At 40.6% G+C, this 24055-nt stretch overlaps 1 protein-coding gene and 1 long non-coding RNA gene across 3 annotated transcripts in view; one reads left to right on the forward strand and one right to left on the reverse strand.

The window, feature by feature from the left end:
* KIF26B (kinesin family member 26B) overlaps window positions 1-16342 on the forward strand; it is a 295966-nt gene extending 279624 nt beyond the window's left edge. Inside the window, exons 13-15 of the mRNA XM_061365793.1 lie at window positions 11243-11445; window positions 12833-12983; window positions 14566-16342. Of these exons, the coding sequence (XP_061221777.1) occupies window positions 11243-11445; window positions 12833-12983; window positions 14566-14714 (503 nt within the window). The 3' untranslated portion in view covers window positions 14715-16342. The remainder of the gene's footprint in view (window positions 1-11242; window positions 11446-12832; window positions 12984-14565) is intronic.
* LOC133218918 (uncharacterized) overlaps window positions 1-20473 on the reverse strand; it is a 47241-nt gene extending 26768 nt beyond the window's left edge. For both annotated transcript variants that reach the window (XR_009727300.1, XR_009727299.1), the window contains exon 1: window positions 20352-20473. This is a non-coding gene — a long non-coding RNA (uncharacterized LOC133218918). The remainder of the gene's footprint in view (window positions 1-20351) is intronic.
* Window positions 20474-24055: the final 3582 nt, after the last annotated feature.

The raw sequence follows: 24055 nt of genomic DNA on the forward strand, positions 1-24055 counted from the left end.
ATTGATTTTCCTCTTTCTGAGGAGCTATTCCTCTAATAGCTCCTTTCAAATATAAACTGCTAAATGGTAACTTGCAAGAAAATAGATAGATGATTTTTATGTTGTGGAAAAGAAAGACAAAGCTGTCCACAGAGATGACATTTGTGTGTGTGCACTGAAAAATGGATTGTGTCTTGTGAAGAAGCTGCCCATATAATATGGACTTTTGCCATGGGTCATTTTGATGCAAAAAGTTATCAAGTTCTGTGAAAACAGGCAGCTGTGAGATGAGCAACAGAGAAGAAATGGCAATCTAGATTAGACGCTAGAGAATATCCTCCCTTCTCTAGTGGAGATACTTTAAAAAAATACTCTGGGAAAAGCTTCAGGCAGAGATTCTTTAAACTCCAGAGTTCACCCCAAACAGTAGAAGATGAGGATTTGTTTACTCTGATGCTCATAAAACTAATTGTTTCATTTCACTTTTCTCTGCTTTGATAACACATTGAAGGCTGGACAAGGCTGGATATATGAAGGAGAGAAGCTTTGTCCCTGTGTTATAATGACAGGAAAGCTTCAGATCTGTGTTGTACTTTATACCAGGATTATATTTTGGCTCAGAATTTTGGCTTTTGGTAGCCTCTGTGCAGGACTGAACATTGTGTCAATGGTCATGCATAGGGATTTATAAAGAGAGGACTGTTTGAGGCTCAGATTTCAGGTTGCTTTTGTAGCAGTCTGGAAGACACACCTGGAGAGAAGAGGCTCTTCCATGGTCTAGCGAGGCTTGAGCCTACCTGGCAGAAGAGTGACATTGGTTTGTTGTGCTATGCAGGTATGCAAAGACAGTGAATGAGGAGGCAAGCAGGAATCTTTCCATAGTGGGAAACATGGGGAGTCTAAGCTTGCTGCTTTTTTGCTGCTGTGTAATATCTGACCTGTCTTTTTCACCAAATACAGTTTTTTTGGCTGGCCAATAGTATAATGTCTTTATTCTAATTTCTTGTGTGGGTTACTTCCTCTCTTCTTGGTCATCAATGTTGCAGATATCTACCTGTTGATGGACTGTAACCTCTAGACTGTAGGGGTTTCAGTGGAGGGCCTGTGTCCATGCGAAGTCCATGTTCATGACATGGACATGCCAAGTCTGTGTCCGTGGGCCAGGCTATGATGCCCCAGTGGGCTCACAACCTGGCATGTTGACCTTCCACAAAGTGATTTACAAAGCTTCTGTCTTAATTCAGCCAGTCACCTGATGTGGAGACATTCTGAGTATATGATCTCTGATACTTTACTTTTGAAAGTGATTCCCTGGATCAGCAAATAATTCCTGTATTGTTTTGAATTACTTGTATTTGTGTATAAGTACAACTGGGGTTTATGCAAATGAAAAAAAAAAAACAAAACCAAAAGAAATCTTTACCACCTTCCATATTTCAAGCAGGAAACCACTGCCCAGAAATTAATAAGGCTTCACTTTCTCAGAACCCAGCTCCTGTTTGCATTTGGTCCTGCAGCAGTGAAATCATAGTTCTGTTTTGATGTGTTTGATAATAGTATAATTTTTCACATGTCAGCAGATTTATGATGGCATAAACCCAGGATTATGACTTCAAATGCAGGAGGACATGAAGGAGGAGCTGAGATATAAGGGAGAATAGAGCTCTTCTCAAATGTATTTTTATTGCATAATAAACAAAAAGAATTGCAGAGTTTTGCAATCTTTTATCCTCTGTAACATCTCCTTTCTATAAGTCTGTTCTAGTGTGAATGTTCTCTCTTAAGGAACACTTATTAATGGAAAAGCAGACAAAGGTTCTGAGCTCCTAAAAGACAGATATTATTTTAATACATAGTGTCAAGAGCATTGGACCTTTCCTGATTTGCGGTCACAGATCCACTGTGCTGTAATGGATATGGCACTATAGATATGCTCATTTCAGGTCAGGCAACCTTGTCCACTTTATTTATGATTATTATTAACAGAAATGCTAGCTGTCAGACACGATCAACATGAATCAGCCAAAAGCCCCTCTAAGAGAAGTTATAAAGGGTCTTTAAGAGAATCACCAGCAGATCTCCCAATTACTTTTGAAGTTCTGACACATTGGAGAGACATCATTTTTTTCTTGAGATTAAGATCTTGTCTTTCAATGCTCTTAAGTGTGTTATTTGTATGTGTAGGTGCTTCTGCCCTGGATGTCATACATGAAGAATCAGACCCACAGTGACGGCTTTTGAAGGATAAAGCTAGTACATATCCTTCAGTGAGTGTTAGCTTTAGGTTAATTTTTGGGTTCTGCCTGGGTACCTATATGGTTCAGACAGCCCAGTACTGCATGTACAAAATTAAAATAAAACAAAAAAATACCCCCCAAAACAAACAAAAAAAGCAAACCAAACAATAAATGTTGCCTCTTGCATTCTGGTACCTATTGAAAAATCATGTGTTTACATCATGAAGCACATAAACCTTTCTCCTGAAGTTAAGCTGTTCATTTAATAAACATTCCAATTTTTCTAGCATTTAGCATTGTTCCTATAATATCATGTCAATGTATATTGCCCCAAAGTGACTGCATGTGGCAGAAACAGAGCTATTTATCCCTGATCTATGGCTGTGCATTTCAAAGCTTTGTACAGCTGCTCTTTAATCCACTTTGTTCCTCTTTATTCCAGAACCTACTTCACAGGTGGAGAAATGAAGTCAGAGAACTTTACTGGCATGCCCAGTGCCTACAACTGAGTGCCAGATCCAGGATTAAATTACAGGCAACTTTGACTCCTAATCTTATCCTCAACTTACTTGGCCGCGAATCCTCCCCTGCTCTTTCTGAACAACAAAGAAGAGAGTTTCATTTGCTATTTTCTTTTTGAGTCATGCCCTTCCTTCCTCTCTGACCACAAGCATTTGTTCAACTGTGTTTTCTCTGATTTCTTTGCTCATTCCATTAGCCTTTCCCCTGTAAGAAACAGTTAGCATCTCAGCCTTATTTGTGGCTCTGGCTCTAGTCTCCTCTCTCTTGGATAGGCAGTGCTGTTTTGAGCAAGTCACGGAAGTGGTAGTGCATAGTTTGTACAGTCATCACTAGCACAGTTTTATCTTATTTTTTAATTCCTCAGCAATTTCAAGTGCAGTGGCCCATTGCTGCTCCATGGAAAGGCAATGATAAGGGTGCTTTTATAATGCATACTCCTTTATGTGATAAGGAAATGCATTCTGGTTAAACTCCATTTTGCCCAAGCCATATTTGTATCCCAGGAGCACAGCAGGTATGAAAGGGAGCCTGTCCAGGATGGCAAATTAGGACTTGCAAGATCTACATTATATTCTCTGGTGTACTGCTGGTTCTCTGTATCACCTTGGGCAACTTGTGCAATTTCTGTGTCCTCTGGTTACCAGCTCGTAAAATTAGGTAATGGTGTCGTGAAGAAAAAGTAGCAGCAGGGTCCTTAGATCAGAAGTGATACCCATGTGCTTTTTCGTTTTTGCGTTGGTTTTTAGCATCTTTTCCCTAGTTTAGTTTGGATGTATTTGGACATTACTTTAAAATATTTCTCAATGCAAAACATTACTAGATGATTTCAAGAGATGCTGCTTTGATGCTACCTCCAGGTTCTGCCTCCTGTGAGCTAACAGCAAACCAAGAGCACAGGCTCTAATGAGGTTTACCCAGTAAAGCCAGGTCCTGTTAGCATTCTCATGTAATGTGCTCTTACTTATGCCTTGTTACTGCCCTCTCTTACAGATGTTATTCATTGGTTCCTGTCCCTTACAGTGTTTCAGAGCTGCCTGTAAGGAGAGCTTCTCTGGGGACAGTAGAACAGGAGGGGCTCTTGAGGGCACTGATTATAGACTAGGCCTTTCATGGAGACTACAAAGATCTTCCTCAGTCTGTTTCCTTTCCTGTTCCCTGTGGGACTAGGGATGGGTGCCAAAGAGAGTTCCTGTGCCATATGGCATAGGGTTAGACCTAAGGGCTAAAATCCTTTGATTTCTCTAGTTGAGTTTTTTTCAGAGCTGAGTCTGAGGCTGGAGCTTTTGCTGGTGCTGGGGCCAGTGCCAGTAGGTGAAACACTCAGGGCAGTGCTCTGTGGCCTAAGCAGGCTTGGGGAAGCAGCCAGTGTGCAGCAGTTGTAATGCACCGACCAGTGAGGACCGCTGTATGTTGACTGAGTGCACAGACCCACTCGCTGGGGCAGAGACCCAGGACTCGGGCAGGAGAGGATGATGTGGGAAGAAGAAGACAGTCAAAGAGGTGAAGTTTAGGGGAGAAAGTCCTTACCTGTAAAGTGCTTTGAAGTTGTCTCAGTCTGGGCCTGTTCAGCCTTCCTGAGCATTATCAGTGAGCATCAGAAAAAAAATCTAAGGGTTGCTACTGAAAGTAAGCCAAGTAGAAACAATTAAGGTTTCTAAATACCGATTTCCTGAAGTTTAAATCTGTGCCCTGAGTTGGAGTTAAGTATCTCAGCATTTGCAGGAGCCTGCTTTTTTTCAGTCCAGGGTGTATTACTGCTGTACATGTGTGTGTTTGGGCACATGCTTTAATCTTTTTTGTATGGGGAACCTGTCTGTCTATAGATAATTAAAGATTCCCGCTGCAGCATTTTATGGCCTTTGCAGTACAGTTTCATGACACCTTGCAGCTCTTTCTCAGTACTGATTTTCACCATCAAAGCAGAGCAAATTGCTACATGATTTTAAACACTTTAATAAAAAGACAGACTATTAAGACATGACAATAATTATCCACAATTAGAGTACATTTTTCTTTCTTCCTTGTGTACTCCAAGTTTCACTGATGAGATGGTTTTAAAAATGGAGAAGTAGAGTTTCCTGGAAATCCCTGAAAAATCTATATTCAAACATATTCACCCTCTGGAAGCACTTAGTCCTGCCTATGAAAGCAGCAGAAAAACCCAGAGGCTGGATCTGTGGGCTGTAAATTATGAAAGTCCATCTCCAACCAATATTGCAAAGCATCACATTTTGAAACATGGCCAAAATCATAATGATGAAACAAAACAACAATAAAAGAGTCTGAGCTTTCTTGTTGAATCCAAGTGAAAAGGAATTTGGTTTATGTTTAGACTGCCTAAGGCACAGTGTGGGGAACTTAAAATTGCCCTTCATATCACAAAGCCATAGGGCATCTCCAGCATTTCTACTTTAACTTGCTTACAAGTTATGGTAGCTAATTGATACCCTGCATTATAGATTTACCATGGCAAAGAATGTTTAGAATTATACAGGAAAAAGCTGTGTGCATGCAGGTGACCACTTTATGCATGTGACTGCTGGCTGGACAACCCTGGGGGGAGCAGAGGGAGGGGAAGTGTGGGCTTCAGCTCCAATTTTTTTGTTGTTCATTAAAACAACAGCATTGATTTTCCCAGGTCAAAGCCAGGCCATTTCATGCAGCAAATCTGTGTTGAAAGGGATCAGAGTAATCATTTTTTACACGCTTGACTACTGCATGCCAGCACAGAGCTTTCAGCCACATGAACATAGGAATGATTTAATAGAGGAAATGGCAGCAGGCTATTGTGCACTGTGAAGGCTCCATGTAACATGCATGACTGAATCGCACACCATTAGGCTGGGTATAAATAAAACCTGCTCCTGACACTGCCACAGAATTAGCTCACTGGAATGCCTCCACCACTGTCCTGTTGGGAGCTACTGCTTTGGCTGCAGTGTCCCTTCCTTCCCCCTCCACTTCTTTCTCTAGCCTCTGCTCTGCTGGACAAGTGACTGCTGTAGCTATTTAGTGCAGTACTGTAGTAGCAATAACTAGCTCCTTAAATAATGCCGTAATCCTGACAAATACCTGTTAAACCAAAATCCAGCCCAAAGTGAGATAAATATTTAGATGAGACTCTGGTCACTTTTTGCTAGGAATCATGGGTGCTGAAACCTTGTCCCCCTGTGATGTGTGCATCTTTCCTGGAGTATCTCTCAGATTATTTGTCAACCTGCCATACTGCAGGAGGGCTGCTTCCTGATCTGGTTTCAGCAGTGCTCATTCACCATCTCTAAACTGCCCTGAAAAGCTCCTTTTAAAATGAGACTAATTCAGGAAGCAAGGTTAAGAAATTAACTGGGTGGGGAGAAAAAAATTAGATGTAGGCTGTATTTCAGCATGTTCCTCATAACAGTACAGAAACTATTTAGCTAATATAGGTATGGACTGGAGATTATAAACAAGGGTTGCTTTATTCCTGTGTACAATAAGCAGTGATTTCTAGCCTCAAGTGTCCTTGTACTTTCTATTGATTAACACCTGGATTGCATATAAGTCAACACAGAATGTGGCCTGAATTACTTTACAGTGAGGTGGAGTTGAGACTTTTCTTCTCAATGGTGCCTGTCGTTGTTTCCTATTCCCTGTGTTCCAGTTCAACAGGGTCCTTCTTATGTAATCTGTGTTGCCAGCATGAGCAAATGGTGTTTAGATTTTCTGGCTTGGATTCTTTCTTGTTTGGACTACTGACCTTAAGATGGGCACTCTAAATACCCCAAAATAAACTAGGAGAAAGGAGGTAAAAATAATGGGAAGGAGTTGGTTTAGTCATGCATAATTGCCCATGAGGGCAGATCCCATTAGGAAATGGGAATGAGAGGAGAAGTCAGCATTGTGTTTTCAACTCAAACAGAGCAGGAGCCCTGTTGTCAGACAGTGAGGAGCAGCAGGAGAAACAGAGCAACTAATCTTTGCTAGTAAGCAAACAGTTTGACACTACAGTTGGGGTTGATGCTATTGCTGCTAGAAGTACAATATTTCTTGGAAATGAAGCTGCAGAAGGAATGGTGGGAGCTTAGGGGTATTGCTCTGATTAGCCAGGATTGGTTTTTGTAATCTTCTTGAGTTTGGATGGACTGCCTAGTGAGAAAAAACAAGATGCTGAATAACAGGTTCTGTACAGAAAGGCAATTTACTTCCCATAATGTTAAGTGCAGAGGGGAATAGCTTTGGCTCCGCATCCTGCCTTTGAGCACACACTATAAACTTCCAAAATTACGATGTATCAAGTTACACTTTCATTTTCTGTTTGAAACACCTTGAGATTTCTAGGACAGCAGTTGTTTTACATCCCATTGAGATGTATCCTGCTTTGAAGAGATATATATCATTCTTCTTTTTCATTCAGATTTTGCATTTACTCTTTTTTGCCTTTACCTTTTTCATAGAAAAGTTGCTCAGTCAGGAATGTGTGCTTGGAAAGCAATCTAAGGGGGAACACTCCAAAATATACAGTACTTAAGCAAAACAGTTTCTGCCCTGGTCAACACATACTTTTATGAGCACACATCCCCATGCAGTTGGGATGCAGTTGGGTAACTTTTCTGAGGTCGGTGAATCTTCTTATCCTCAAAGTTACCTTTACATACCTATCTGGCTTCGTCTATTTCTAATACCTTAAGGCTTCTCTGGGCTTATCTTTGCTGAAGTATGTTGTAGCTTCAAAGCCACTCTTCAGTCAGATCTGCTTTCACACTGCACACCTTCACTGCTGTGTTACTCCTTTTTATCTCGATTATAACCTGGCCAAACCTTATCCTATAGCTCAGGGTAGAGCAACAGTTCTGTGGCAAAAGCAAATCTTGTGTGCTGTGCATTTGCAAAGCTATTTCACAGCCTAGTTATTCAAACAAAAACTAAGCTCAAGAGAGGTTATTCTGAGTGTGGGTAAATTCAAACCAAGCGCAAAACTTTCCCTCCAAGACATTTAGGAAATGGTATGTTGGTTTACATGCTGTATGGTCATAAGTGGAAGTGTCATTCTTCTGTCCTGGGTGAGCTTACAGGATTTCTTTCAGATCGATTTTTGTAGGTATATATTTCTTCTTTTAGTGGAGGAATGAATCTCATCTGTGTGGAGAGAGGGTCAGCGGGTTTTGCCAGGGTGATGGGCAGAGAGTACACTCCCCCAGTCCCAGTCAGAGGGGCAGAGGCAGGAAGGGACCTCCTGAGAGCTGCTCCTGCTGAGCTCCCAGCTGCCCACTGTCTTTGTAAGATGTGTGGGGAAGTAAGAGTGGTGTGCTGTGATTCCTACAAAGCATTTTATTTATTATACAGTCAAAATGTATGAGATCCTAACCCCATCAAGTGCTCCCAATAAATTTGGGACTTCAAATGGGTATTTTCTATGTAAACTGTATTAATTTTAACAGTCTAATTATAGTGTCTGTGTTGATATGGATGAGTGAACTGTCAGCTGCTTTGTGACACCCTGAAGTTCTGCTTTGACTGTATCTCCTTACTGATCCCAACAAAGGTGAAATCAGAAAAAAACAGAGGCTATAAAGAAGAGGTCAGTGGCAGGAATCTCCTGTCAAAAGACACCACTATTTTTTGTACCTGGCCTAATAAACAGACTATTAATCAGTGCATGTTTAGCATAAACTAGATCCAATTTTGCCTCACTGCAAAGGTGCAGGACTTTTGTTTTGTTTCTCTCCGTAGCACTCTAAACTTCATGTAAATCATCCTGAGGCAGCATTTAAGGCTCACATAAAAGGATGTCCCTCTTTCTTCTCTGGCTTGCTCATGGACGTACCCACTGGGAGAAGTGCTTGTGTGCTGAAGGGGCAGATACGGTGAGCTGGCTGCCTTGAGCTTCTCTGCCCTGCCACATTGCTTTGGTGTGCCAAGAGCCACAGCCTCACTTTCTTGTGATAAACCATGGGCTGCCCAGGTGTGAGCTCTGGCTAGAAAAACATAATGAGCTTATGTTAGCGTGTCTCCTGCTGCTACTGTAGTCTCTGCTGCCTCTCCACTAAGGGGTAAGCACTATTAGCTGGAGCCTCAGGTTGGACCCCTCTTTACAGACCACAGGCTTCTATTTTCCATTGAGCCAAATAGATATGAATGGGAACTAAATGAAAATATTTATCACCACATTCCTGTACTTTATACCATAGTGACATCTGTTTTGCCTTGCTCTAGATAAGAGCCTGACATTGTTCTCATGGTGAATTGGAGCCATCCACCTGTATTCCCAGAGTGTCTCAGGCTTGCATTTGGCTCTGGCTGGCGATGCATTTTTTCCAGTGGGAATGGGTTAAAAGTGCTCCATTACACAAGAAGGCAGTGCTAACATACAGAGTGGGTAAAAAATAAAGAGGGAAGAAGAAAAGGAAGAGAATCAAGCACCACAGAAAAAAGCACCACTTTAGTCATAGTTCAGCCATGCATGGGAGAGCTGGACAGAAGGAATTTCCAGTGTGCTCAGCTGCTTCCTTAAAATGCTAGAGCTAGACTGTAGGTATGACATGGAAGGAGATGTGACTATCAGTGAGGACACAAAAAGTATTAGCGGCAGTTGGCTGCATTACATAGGAGGTCAGATCAGCTGCTTGTGTTGCTAGCTGTGAAAGTTGATGAGGAGCAAAGATAGGAAAGAGATTGCTTTTACCCTCAGACAAAATTTGAAAGACTGCTGCTGTGAGAGAGCAGTAAATACAACTGTTATTGATAGCTGTCACAGGATGGGCAGTCCAGATCTCAGGCCTTTTGGTAAAAAGGGGCCTTGTAGAGTTCCCTGTCTATCCATCTTGGCTATGCTCTCCTTTTCCTGCATAGAGTTAGGTGCATTCAAATAAAAGCTCTGTAGACTAGGCTTTCCAGACAATCAGCAAGAGACCATTCTCATCCATTTCAGAGCTAGCGTTTACAAGTTGTTTACTGGTTACTAACTACTGGTTTCTAGCACAGATTTCTGCACTCAGAATTCAATGGGGTAAGATGTAATTGTTCACAAAGTCAGCAGAGAAACAGACTTCCATGGATGAAATTAGATAATGCTTTGTTGCTTGCAAATAAAAAAACTACACAATCGATAGATATTTTTGGTTTGGGTTTTTCGTTTTTAGCTTTTATTGAAGCACCAAGTTAGCAGACATGTTGAAGCTATTGACATTCAAGTTTGAATAAATTTAGTGCTAGAGATTCCTCTAAATGATTTTATCTTGGGTTTAAAATAAAATCTGCATGATCATTCTGCATCCCTTCCCTGCTGACATGAGTTTTTTTCTTGCAAGAGAGTTATTTAATAGTTTCATTCAAACTTAGTGGCTCAGGCTTTTTTTTTTTTTGGGGGGGGTGGGGGTATGTGATTCTGGTTCTCCCATCTCTTCTATTCCTGCTGTCTCTTAGGGGAAACCCTGCAGGAATTGTCAGCTACACAGCTGTTTTTAAAGAAAACCCAGCAAAACAACAACCAGCCATTGCTCTGGTTGTACTACACCAAGCAAGGGCATGGAAGCCGCTGTTTTTATCTCTTGTGTCTGTTCTTTCTGCCAGTAAGCCAGATGAGCAACTTCCTTACTGCTGCCATTAGGCCACTGGCATACCTTTTCTCCCTTGCTTTACCTTTAGGCCTTTGGTTGGCAACTCACATGACAGATCTTTCAGTATAGTGTAGGCTTTATCAACCATGGTACATTTTCAGCTATTGCAGTCCTCCCATCCACTGGTGTTATAAAGGAAGTTGGGTACCATGAGTAGTGGTACTGAAGCCGACACAGTGACTAACCCTTTTGCCAGCCAGTCATTCTTGCTTCTGTTTTGCACATCACCAGTGCTACAGTAAGTGCTTAAGTGGGAAGTGTGTCAGAAGAATATTCTACTGAACAGAGGCAAGGAGAAATGCATCTCTGGTGGCAACCACCAAACTTTACTTCAGGCATTTTGTCCCCTAGCCAGCCTACAGTGGTGCTGTACAAAGGACTAAGTGATGGTATATTGACACTGAACTCCAGCATAGTAAAAGAACTTGGGTGCCAAGGTGCTTTTTGTGCTGTGATTGAAAAAAATCCCAAAATGATACCTCCCCTGTAGATGGTCCATGCAGAGGCTGGCTGATGCTTGTCCTTCGGCTGTAAGAGCCAGTACCAGGAAAGCATAGGAAGACCAGTTCCCACCTGCTGCTCTGGTCCTTCATTGGCATACCTGTATGCACTGAGACCTGAGCAAAGGGAAGTAGGCACAAGCTCTGGAAACTTGCTTTAAGGTGTGTATGCCCTCTGAGGATCAAATCCTGGAGTCAGACACCAAAGAAATGTGTGACGATCTGACTCATGGTGAGTAAGTACAGCACCTGGCAGGTACAGCTCCCATGGACTAACAGGGTTTTTGCTTTATTTTCTTCTGTATGTAAGAAAGGCGAATGCATATGATTTCTAGACATTGCTGCAGATGGAGCAGAAAGGAGAGGCAATAACTGTGGTGGTATGAAATGGCACTTTCTGCATTTACAGGTTCACAGAGGAGGAGGCTTATTCCGGCTTTATCACTTGATACCACTTCCCCAGCAAGGAAGCCTGCCAACAGCCCTGGGGTCCGCTGGGTTGATGGCCCCCTGCGAAGTGGGCAGAGGGGGCTGGGGGAGCCCTTTGAGATCAAAGTCTATGAGATAGATGACGTGGAGAGACTGCAGCGACGACGAGGTGCAGACAGCAAGGTGAGTGCAATCCATGTAACCTGTATCCCTCCTCCTGGAGGGTGTAAGAGGATGAATTGAGATTATGCAGTCAAAAATGTGTAGTATGGTTAATTCAACCAGCAGAAAACCCTATTATCTCATTTAAAGCAGTTATGACTCAAGTTATGCCTTCTTTCATAGCAGCTAGTGGACATCGATACCTTGCGTTTTTGCACCTTTCAAAATATGGTCTTGGTGGTTCCCGTGATCTAACATATTGTCACGTCTGTCTTTCAAGGCTGCAGTGGTGCCTCAAGTGCTGTGATGGTATTGTTTTCAGGATAGCTAATGTCTTCCTTCTAAGTTGTTCCTGCCAGCCTCAGGCCTCCAAATTTACAAAAAGATCAGGGAACTGTAAAAGTCTGCTCTTGGGACGGATGGTTGGGAAGAGTATCTGAAGTTGGTGGAGTAACACCAATTTTAGACTACTGTAGATATAGACTTTATTATTAGTTTAAGGCACTTTTTCTTTCTAGCCCCTGTTGCTTCCTAGTCCTTAATATGTAGGTTAGGCTGCTTGTGATGGTGTTCTCTGATATGATTTTGTATGGAGAAAAATATCACTTGTTTGGGTGGGGTTTCTATTGGACTTCACACACACAGCGGATTTGTCTAAAAGAGCATAAGGCAGAATAGTGTTGAGATCTTCACACAGACTTGGAGGAGGACAGTTTTGGTACTGGGAAGGCTCCCACACCAGTGAAGGTAGCACAGCGCTAGCTGTGGGCTCAATTACTACACAGCTTGATGGCTGCCACCCCTCAGAAGTCATGCGAGGCCAGGCTGGGTGTCTCCAGACAGCACTGCACCCTGTGCTGTTACTGTGCCTCATATTTTTGCAGAAAATATATCTTCTTTATTAATTGTAAATTGCTAGAGCTTTTCATAGCGTATTCCCTAAATTTAAAGGTGCTTTAAATTTGAGATTGCTACCAGTTCTCTTATTTTATGATACTACTGCATTTCTTATGCGCCAAGCACAGGGATGTATTTAGGATTTTAATACAGCAAGCAATGGTTTTCCTAGTCTCAAGAGCTTAGATTTTCTTGGCCAAACTCTGGTATCAAAACCAGAAATGTTTTGCTACAGTTAATCTGTTTTCAAGATGTTGCCTGTTATTAATTATTATGGTTTATTATTAACTATCATTGCAAAGTCTCCAAAGCTCACTGAAGGAAACATCAAAACCAAACAAAAGCAATAAAAATAAAACAAATTATTAATGATGTCATGCAATGATTCGTACGCTTCCAGAGTAAATGTCTCGTTAGTATTACTGATAGGAAGATTGTTTAGCTGAATGGATCTGGGTATTTCTTTTCCTCTTCACCTATTCCTTCCCTGCTCCTTTTTCCTGGTTGGCAGGAGCTGATATGTTTCAATGCCAAGCTGAAAATCCTGGAGCATCGTCAACAGAGAATTGCTGAGGTCAAGGCCAAGTACGAGTGGTTAATGAGGGAACTGGAGGTGACCAAACAGTACCTGATGCTGGATCCTAATAAATGGCTCAGTGAATGTAAGGATGTTGTTTTATTGCTTGGCGTCATAGGTGTCTTTTGGGTTATTTAAGGTTCAGGGGAAGGGGGGGAAGACAGAAGGGAGCAGAAATGTTTGCTAAGTATGAGATGTGAGCAATGTGTTTAATGTTTGTAAACTAAAATGGACCAACGTGTGACCTAAGGGCAAGTTTTAGGTTGACTGTATTTCTAGAACTAGTCCCTGTAATTCTTACTAAATTTTGACAGTAGAACTGAACAATCCTTTTTGCCTGAGAGCTGAATGTTGAAATGGAGCAGCATTGAGGTGGTGAATATTGCCATTGGTAGATTAACATTTACACATTTTTGGTCCATGGCTCCTGAAAATAGGATTTTACTTTATTTTTTTTGGCTTCAGATCACTCAGACATATAAGCGATATTATAAATCTGCTCTTCTACCACAAAATAACACTGTGGAGCAAACTTGTCTCTTGGCAGCAGTGGGCTTACATGAAAAACGAATTTGGCCCTTATTTTATAGCTATCGATGTGTAAAGTTCAGAGAGCTTAAAGGGCATTCATGTTCAAATGAAGAAGGGCCTCATCAGCTCAAAGGGGAAAAGATAAGGAATACTGAGTAACTGTACAATAGTTTTTTAGTATTAGCAGGCAGATGAGTTCATATTAAAGAGTTACAGGAAAAACTATGATTTAAAATTTATTTAGGATAATTGCAGGAGGCAGAAGGAGGTTGGCTGGTGTGTTCTATTTAAAGCATACTAACTCTTCTTTTGACAGCTGCTCTAAGTTAACACTAGACTGGTACATCCTGCAAAACAGCTGCATTATATGTTTCAGGACGTTACTAAGGAAGAGTGGTAAAAAGGACAGATTTAAAGAGAGCAGAGAATTTGCCATACATTTCTATCCACTTACTGTGTAATGTCTTTGCTTCTGATTTCAGTGTGATAAGTGTAGGAAGCCTTATTGATGTCATAGACCTCAGGGACCAGATAAGATGGGAAGTGCTGATTCAGACAATGTATCTTGCACTCAGCTTCCGTGGAAGCCACGGCAAGCTGCAGTCTGGCAGCATATGGGAACCTACATTGGAGTGACTGATATGTATGCCTTTCCTTGCTACTCAAATGGTCTAATGAGAATCACAGGGAATAGGGAGAGGTGTGAGGAGCAAGGAGGTGTGAGGCTGGTTTCTGAATTCTGAATTCAGCAAAAGACCTGGCCTCCTATGACAGAGCACCTACTTAAATCTCTGGTCAGCAGAATATGAAAGTCTGTATGTACTCAGCAATCAACATTTGCTTAAGGGTGCAGGAGTCTGGCAAAAGACATCTGCAGTTCAGGAGAGGGTGGCAGAGCGTATCACTCAAGAAAGCATCCAGTGCAATCTTAAAAGTTTTTTTCACTATCAGCAAACTACTGTGCCATTTTAATAGCCATTAAACAGAAAAGGCAACTTTTAATAACAATGGCAATCTGGAGATAATGTTGTGTACAGTACTGATGGGTTTGAAGACTTGAATTAACTCTGTCTCTCCCACCAACCAGTATTGGGGTTTGTCTTCTTTTCCTATCCCTATGTTTTTCTTTCCCACAGTTGATCTGGAGCAGGTATTTGAGCTGGATTCTCTGGAATACCTGGAGGCCCTGGAATGTGTGACTGAGCGTTTGGAAAATCGTGTCAACTTCTGCAAGGCCCATCTCATGATGATCACCTGTTTTGACATCACCTCTAGACGCCGATAAAGTATGAACCTCAAGAGAATTTCAGTGTGCATCTCTGCCATCCTCCTTTTCCCATCTGTATAGCATCCCAAAGACAACAGAATGAGGATGAAGGTTGGAGTCAAGTCTAAACTGTGTGTATGAGAGATTTACTATACTATACAGAAGAGTAATAAAAAAAACAAACCAGGATGAGCATAGAAAAATGGCGATAAAAGGTTGTTGATTCTCTTAGCCTAAAAGAGCACTTTGAAGAACCTTTAAGGACATGTCTGTAAATAAGAACTGCTGGCAGAAGACGCTTCTTTCCCTGTGCTAGCTGAGGGAGGAGGAAAGGTGGTTGTAGGACTTCACTGAGAGGTTCATTAAAAGAAAACCTATCCAGAAAAACTGTTCAAGTGCCTTGCAAATCTTTATTATCCAAACATTTATGTTCATACTTTATTGTGTACAGATGGTGCTAGTCAAGAAAAGAAAAAGGAAAAAAAAAAAAACAAACACACTTTTGAAATGTATTTACAGCTTGTTTTTCTCTTGGTGTTTTCTCCTATTTCAGACTTGCTGTTTCTAAGTAACTTGTGTTTGTAGAGATATTTCCTAATCAGTACAACATAAGAATAAATGTTAACTGTCTTTTCTTGTTACCAGAGTAAGGCCACTCAAAGAGAAATGCAACTTTCCTACATGACACAAAAAATATTTCTAGCAGTGAGTAAAGTTTGCTTATATGTTCTTCTGTTATCTTACATGCTGTAGGACACAGTAATTTTCCCAACCTGTAGATTCTGCAGTGTGTGAGTGAGGAGAGGTGACATTACTGTGAAGTAAATATCTTTTCTATTTGATCCAACTCCCATCAATTGTTTTCTTTTTGGTTTTTATTTTCATGTATTTTTAGCTTCATAGTGGCTAGAGTTATGAATGAGGAGGCACTTTTATCCTAACCTATTTTCTGGTGCTAAAACTTGCTGGAAAATTACACTTTAGGCTGAAGGATCCCATGCTTATCAGTCTGAAAATTAGTGATTTATCCTATCTTTCTTTCTTGAGACCATGACTGATAAAATTTCGCTTTGCCTCTTTTTGGCATACACCACTGCAAAACATGTTTTGGCAGCCTTTGGTCCCTAGCCAATCTGTCCATAGTCACAGACGTACCTGAGAACTGCAGGCTCTGCTCAGCTCAGTACATCTGGAACTAAGTGGAAGTCACATGTGAGGGGATATAGCACTTCAGGCATGTTGGCTATGGCATGTTCTTTACCAGCCCTCCAGTACTGAAGCTATGGCAAAATTCACATTGATATCAAAAGGACAAGGGTCTGCACCTCAATGCATATCCAAATATTCTACTTGTTTGGCTCTTTATTTATGAAAGAGTATGTGGGAAGTAACTTCCTTTGTATTTCTTAAAGAAATCTTGAAATCTGCATTTGGATTATGTATGAACATAAGAAATTATTTTATTGAATTAGGTTTCTTCTTCCATATTGAAATAAGCTTTTTCACAAATTCCTCTCTCACATACAATTGTGCTACCTTTTTGTTGCTTGTGAGAAAATAAGAGCATCATTTAGCATATACTCAGCACGTACCAGTTTACTGCTGTACTTGAATGCAACTCTTCTTTCATGTGACCATCATATTAATACCATCTTTCTTACACTATCCTAAGCAGCAAGTCCCAGTGGAAAAATCACCCAACAAGAATACCCATAGACATTCTAGTGTCTAGCTGAAACACAACCCCCAATTTTTACTTTTTGTGTTGCTTTTTTTAAAGATAGAAATAACATTTATATAATTTTATTTTTCTTTTAATACTCTACAACTTGTAATAACAAATATTTCTCATTCTATTAGCTTTTTCACTGGATTTTGAAGATCTTTCTTACCTTCTGTAGGATAATTTGGAAGGAAAAAATATCCTGGATGACAACTGCTTTCTAGTCCATTCCACAGCATTTTCCTACCATGAAACTTATATCCCAAGCAAGAATTAAAGATATAGGTTTGATGTCTCTCCTCTTCTCTCTCAAGGCAAAAAAACTTATGAAGAAAACCAGCAAACACCACAATTTATCTAGCTTTGTCTCTCATTATAATGATTTCACAGCACTTGTTATGTGCTGGCTCTGTTGAGGCCGTCTCTTCTCCACAGAGCACCATGAATTCAGTACAGCTCTGCAGAACCATGGGAATTACCCCAACAGGTTTGTGCTGGATGAAGACTTAATGCCTTTAGGATATGGAGTGCGCCTTTGTGGGCTTAGTCCTGTTGAGCCCCAGGTACACGCTGTCAGGTCACATACACACAGAAGAGAGACTTTCAAAGCCAGATCCCATCTCACTCACCTGTGTCCCCAGGTAGGCCTGTACCACTCTCACATATGACACTGACACTGTACAAAGCCTATCTCCAAGGCCATTTCCCAACATTCAAGGAATACCCCCACCTACCCCTAAATTGTGCACATGAAATTAAATGTTGCCTTCTTGAAGCTTAACCATTTCTGAAAATGTTTGCTGGAAGGTGTTCATTGAGTAATTGGGGCACCGTTGTCTTTCCTCTGCTGAAAACAAGCAGCCCAAAAGTAACATGGTGGGCTCCCTGGGGACCTGCAGTGAGATGGTGAATGGCAAGCAGTACAGTAAAAGTAAACATACACTTGATAGAAAGCAAAATCCTAACAAATGCTGTATGCACAGAATGCACTGTTAACAAGAGATGCCCTTTCACACAGTCTGGGATTTATACAGAAGTGGTGATATTTCTATAAATCAACTGGACATATTTCAGAGCTATTGTAAAATACCTATTATGTGTAATATTCCTCAGCATCATTAACTCAATTATTCACTAGATTTGGCACCTCTGTAGATTAGAAAACATAGCAAAAAATGCCTCTAACTAGCCATTATTTTAAACAGTAAGAGCATATGTTTGTCCTATTCATTGTGATGGACTAGAACTGATTCCTGAAGACAAGTGGATTATGCCAAGGCTGAATTCAGCATTCTGAAAATTATGAAGTAACTGAGCAGAATCACAGTCCTTACAAATATTTTATTTCCAAGGTCTTAATTAGAGTAGCCGTTGTCACTCCCATCATATACTAGTATTCATATCTTAAAATCCATGCTCATCTTCTCTTTTTTGACTTTCTGTTGATGCATTTCAGAATTTGCCACTATGTTTTTAGAAATTGTGGTGGCTTAGTGCATAAAAGGGAATGAAAATATGTGGAGATTTGACATTTATGAAATATTTTCTTGTTGAAAATAGATTTGAACTTCAGAATTTATATTATTGTACTTCAAATATCCAAGAGATAATTAAAAGCATCAGGACCTTACTATGAAATTGGTTTTAGCCTACAGTAGCCAGCATTTACAGAAGACACACACACTTCTGCAAATCATCCATGAAGCCTCATTCTTTAAGCAACTGCCAGTTTTTTAAAAGGTCATCAAGTTGCCCAAAATACGCAAGAGCAATGTGAATGTAATGGTTAATCGTTTGCATATTCAGAAATCAATCTTGTTTCCCTTGGACAGCTTTAGTAGCAAACAGCAATGTTAACATAATTAGGTTTGAAGGTTAATTCTTTGCTTGCTCATGTAGCAGGAGATCACAGTTTTTTATTGTCGGGCTATGTAATCAATGCCACCACTGCTCTGCACTGCACCTCCACTGCATCTCCACTGCTTTGCTCGTGGGCAGCTGGGGGCAGTTTGGACCTCATTTGGAGAACTGCTTGTCTTGGCATACATGAACCTTATTTATACAAGGGACAGAAGCTGCTTTATAGCTCCAAATTCAAGGAAAACCTTAGGTTGGAGAGTTTGGCTGTGATCTGGGTTCAGACATCCTACTGGTCTGTGTGAGCTCTTGCAGCAGGCAGAAAGCCACTGTTCACACACCCGCTGACTTTCGGTGCTGGGTCACTTCATAGCCTAGAGAGTGCGAGATAGCCCTAATTCCTGGTGTTTCTGTCTCAACAGCATGCATATTTTCTGCTGCTAATCATGCCTGTATTTGTTTCAGAACAATTTGTTGTCAACTCGGTCAGATCTAAGCAATCGAAAGTACTATTTCATAGAAAGGCAAGGAAGCAAAACCATATTCAGGCTCTTCTTTCTTAAGTAAGTCTTTATTGGGCCTGTTCTCATCTCACCTGTGCTGGTATAACTGGGGCGCAATTGCGTTTTCAGAAGAGTTATAGCAGAGTAAACCCAGTGAGGAGAATGGAAAAATTCTTTCCCCTGCCAATTTGCTTTTTATTTACTGTGCTGCTAGTTACACAGCTGAAGATTATGCACCTCTTAACTATTTGAGTTATATATATAACCCCCCCATGCTCTCTCACTTTTCATTAAGGGCTACGCACAGGGCTATCGCTGAACATCTGCTGGCCTTGATCCAGTCTTGGAAGACTCCCACTGCCATATAACCTAACTTCTGAAACTTGCAGCTGCATGAAATAGTAACTGGTCAAAAGCAGTGGCATGATCCTCTGACATGAAGCAAGCTAAGTGAGAGCTGCAGATAACGTACAGAAAAGTATGAAAGAAAGATACACACTGGTATTTTTGTTCTTTCATCTATAAACATGGCAGTTAGTTATAGAGGCAGAAAGCTGGGGCTGGTGCTGAGAGTAAGGCACATCAAGTCTCAAGCTTGCTCACAGGATAGACTCAGTTCATCTTGAAGTGGTTTTTTGTTACTTTTTTTTGTTTGTTTATCTTGGTAATATGGTTTGTCTTAAAATAGCGACTTCTACCTGTGGCATGGAATTCAAGTTTTATGGCAGCTGAAGGATGTAGACATCATCTTTAACAAATGTTTATGATTTTGTTGCGTCTTTTATTCTGAGCTGAAAACAATCAATCATAAAAATAAAGTGTATGTGCATGCAGACAAATGTGTATGTACACAGCCCCTCACACATTATTGTTGGGAGATGGCATAGCTTTTCACAAATGGCAACAACATCACTCTCCCTCCCTCCTCCAAGGAGAACTTACAGAACCTTTCTCTTTGCATTCAAAAAGGTGACCTACACCACAGTACAGGGAAAACATACGCTTGAAACACTTTCAAAGGCTTCTTCTACATGTCCTTTTTACCCCCATGTTCTTCGGCCTACAAAGCCAACTGGCTGCAGTTCCCGTGTAGAGGATGTCATTGAAACATTAAAGCCTGTAAAAGTAGATCAAATGAACTGCTCTATATTTCACAATGTCAGGAATTTAAGGCAAGATATTTTACAACCCAGCTGTTAAATAAAACAATTTCTACATTTTATTAAATACATGTATTTTTTAAATGCAACAATTTCTACAATTTATACATGAGACATACTGCATTGTTACACCAGTTGAAAGCCTGTACTCTGAGCTGTCTATGAGATACAGCTTTCTGCCTAGTCCTAACAGCTTTAAAATTGTAAATATTCTGCATTGCAGAAGCAAATATGATTCTCATAAATCAGAGGCTGAGTGACCCTCTGAAGCCAGTTCATATGGGAGAGATGGTTGTGCAGCATCAGGAGTGCACCAGCTCACTGCAGAGATCAAAGCATTCATATCACAAAATACTGATAGATGACCATACAGAGAGGTACCATTTCTTAAATCCACTGATGGGTGACATACCTTGCTTAATCCTGATGTCCTCATGGTCTTTGTTTTGTTCCTCTATAGGATTTTGTATCAGGGACAGCCAGCAGTTTTTGGAGACACAAGGCTGGCTGTTGCAAGCTATTGCAAGATTTGAAACAGGTTTCCAAATAACTATGGCAAACAAAACTGTGAATGATTTGTCAGAGTAAAGTTAATCATCTCTATCTCTTGCATTTATTGTGTGCTCATCCCAGGGTTATCTAAGTTTCCATACGTGCTCTTGGAAATAATAAACCATTTTATTATTGTCTTTATCTTTTCTTCTTTCTCCTCTTCCAGCAAGCTTTCAAAAACAAAAATCAGTTTCCCATGAAAATGTAGCACCCTTATCCTAACCTCATTGAAGTCAATATAGATTTTGTCACTAGCTTCATAGACAGCAAGCTTGTGCTTACTTATGCAACATTCTGAAGCTCACAAAGAACGTGGTGATTCTGCAAAGACTGAAAGTGCTGAAAGTGAAGTAGTAACATTCATCTCTATTTCAAACCACCTTCAAAACCCACCTGGATATGAAATAAAATGCAACCCAAACCATCTTACTTTGAGTGGTCCTACTTAAGTATTGAGCAAACTTTATAATAATGGTAATAAATTGGTGCTTGAAGCAGTTTCAGCTATATTACATATTCTCTATATACTATAGATATGGATGTATTCACCCTCTATATTGTATATGTATGTGTGTATTTACATATAGCACACATACATATATGTTTTATGTATGCATAGATGATACTAACTTTTCTAAGTTATAATTCTTTCTCTCCCATAGCTGAAACTGCTGGTTACTAACAAACATCCACATCATATTCTATGTATGAAGGATATAATTTATTTGTAAACTCAGGATGTTCTTGTTTTATAGAGTTGCTTGTATTTTATAATTTATTTACACATCATGGTTGGAAATGCTTATCTAAGTGCTATGCATTGAAGTGTATGTTTGCTAAATCCATTTCATTCTGTTTGTGGCTACGTTTTTTCTCATTATGACAGTGGTATAAAATAGGGCTAAGGAGGAGACAAACTGATGGATATAGAACTTATGCTGGTCCCGCCAGAAATTCCAGAAGAGGATGTATCAGTAGTAGATATATATATATTTTATCAACTAAATTTTATGGGGGGTGGGGGGCTGGGGGAGAAAAAGAACAGCATGAGGACAAGTTCAAAATGTGGAAAGTCACAGCCATGTCCAAGTTGGTCAACAAATGCATTGAGCCTTTTGCCATTAAAATTGTAAAGTTTATTGTTTGCTGGCTAAAAAAATATCCTTTTTGTGGTATCTGAGGTGTGAAACATTGTCAAAAATATGATGTCTGGAAAAAAAATCAAACTATAGTGGCATTAAATGTTTACTTTTATCTTACCAATATATGTGCCTCTTCCTCCTGACTATTTTACTTTGGATGAAAGCATTTATGAAGTGGCAGAGAAGAAAGTGCTTTTGACCCACAAGAGGATTATAATAGTGAGAGTGAGCAAGATGAAACCTGAAAATAAAACAACCGAAGGGTTCTACCAAGCAAGTATTGCTGAGAAGCAAATTCACCAGAAAACAGTAGCGAATTGCAGGGTTCGATATCAATGACAGAAATATTAACACAAACATAGCACCATTAATTTCTCCCCTACTGCTGTTCAAAAACAAAAAGAAAACAATCTCAGGGCCAGAACTGGTTAGGCTTTTACATAAACTGGTTTTGCATACGTGCCTCCCCAGATTAGCAGGGATTTCTCTATCTGCATCTATGAGCAAGGGAAAAATCTGAGACAAAATGATAAAAATGTGTATATAGGTGTAATTTTTTGTCATCTCTAGCAATTATGTCACCATGGATATATACCGCAATGTAAGAGTGGTAAAACAGGTTCGTGGCCATTACTGAAGACATGTTTCTCTCTGAGAGGATATGGTGGCATGTTCAGCTGACCTCTGAGCTTCTGCTAAGATGTGTGTAATATTTGCTTGCCTTTTGCTCACGTTTGTGGTGTTCCCTGTTGATAATTAAGAGAACATCTGACACGGAGAGCAAGATATAAATTAGCTCTCTGGGAAAACCTCAAATGCCCGTTGACACTTGGGTATGCCCTGATAAGGACTCTGTGCTCTTCCCATTGGAAGAAAACAACAAATCCTATTTCTTGTGGGAAGAGAAAAAAGGAAGCTATTTAAAACCTCCTGTAAGACACATCATATGCTGGCAGGTGATTCCCTCACATTCCCAACTTTAGGAGGGACATATTAACATGCTAGGCATCTAAATATTTGGTTGACAGTTTGGTGAACATTTAAAACCATCCTTTCCTCTATCTATCTATCTTGTTATTATACCAGTTCAGTGGCAGAGCTAGCAGTCACAATGCAGGTGATGCAGTCATCTATGGTGACCAGCTCTTCCAAGTGAAAAAATATCAAGGTGGCTGCAGAGGCTAAGGCTGGGCTGGTGGTGGAGGGGAAGAGAAAGCTTCTCCTCATTTCTCCTCTCCTAGCAGCAAACTGTGTGACTCCAGTACTACCTTAGCTCTTGCTCCTGGGCTAGTGAAATTGCATGCTGGTGCTTCTCCACAGTAACTGTAAATGAAGATGAACAGCCATTCCTTTTGTCTTTGGGCTGTTCAGAATAGCTCTAATTTGCTCTAAAGAGCTAAAAGGCTTATTGCCTATTTTTGAGGTAATTTGTTTTCATTGCCGTTATCATGAAGCCACATCAGTATTAAAGAACCCCAAGTGCCTTACAGTGACAAAACCAGAGAAAAATGGGTTAGCAGTAGTCCAAGACTTTGTCTAAGGCAGAAGTGACGGTGAGGAGCTCTCTCTGAGCTAAAAATAAAAACCAAAAAGGAAAATCAGTTCACTCTCAGTCAGTTCTGAAGCCTTACAGACCTCAGTGCTACGCACCTCCACTTTGGGGAAAGACTGCCAGGAAAGGTTTTGAGCATGGAATGAAAGCAGGAGCTCACACCTGGCAAAATGCTGCTGTCCTTATGAATCATGCTTGATATTGTTGGCACCTCTTGTGAACTAATGCGCTAGCCATCACCAAATCTTAACTTGTCTGTAAAACCAATAACCTTCCAGACTAAAAGTCAGGAGAAGGTTTAGTGTAGAAACCTGACAAGCCCAATATCCTTATAGGGTCCTGAACAAGTTCCTCAGCTACCGGAAAATCAGGAGGAGCGAAAGTGGTTGCTAAAGCTGGTTCCTATCCCACATCTACCTGCAAACCATTCGGGCTTCCGCGACCTCACCCTCACTTTGGCTGGCATCACTAGCTGCCTGGAAGCCACAGTGGAGGGCGGGGAGCAAGAAAATTCAGCTCCCAGTCTCCCATATGAAAACAAAGTTAATGTTTAGTTCCTCTAGAAAAAGCCCATCTTTGAGTGGATTTTACATTTTATTATATCTGTTAGTATTCTTGACAGTTGCCAATCTGGCAGTTTTGGAGGCTGACATCTGCTATTTAAACTCTGAACAATGCTATACTGGCTGTGACCACACAAATGCCCCACATTTCTCAAAGAGCACTTCAGAACCTCCATAAACAAGTGGGTAGCTTGGAGGTCCTATGTACTCTCCCTTCAGGAATAACCATGCCAAATGCTGATCCAGAAACAGATCTAAGATGGGCAAAATTGGTCCATCCCTAAGGGGTGCTTGTTTAGGGGAAAGC

Source organism: Neopsephotus bourkii, unplaced genomic scaffold (genome assembly GCF_033783945.1).
Source record: "Neopsephotus bourkii isolate Nb327-2 ecotype Australia unplaced genomic scaffold, CSIRO-AGI_Nbou_v1 NB_1292, whole genome shotgun sequence".
In the NCBI taxonomy this organism is placed as follows: Eukaryota; Metazoa; Chordata; class Aves; order Psittaciformes; family Psittacidae; genus Neopsephotus; species Neopsephotus bourkii.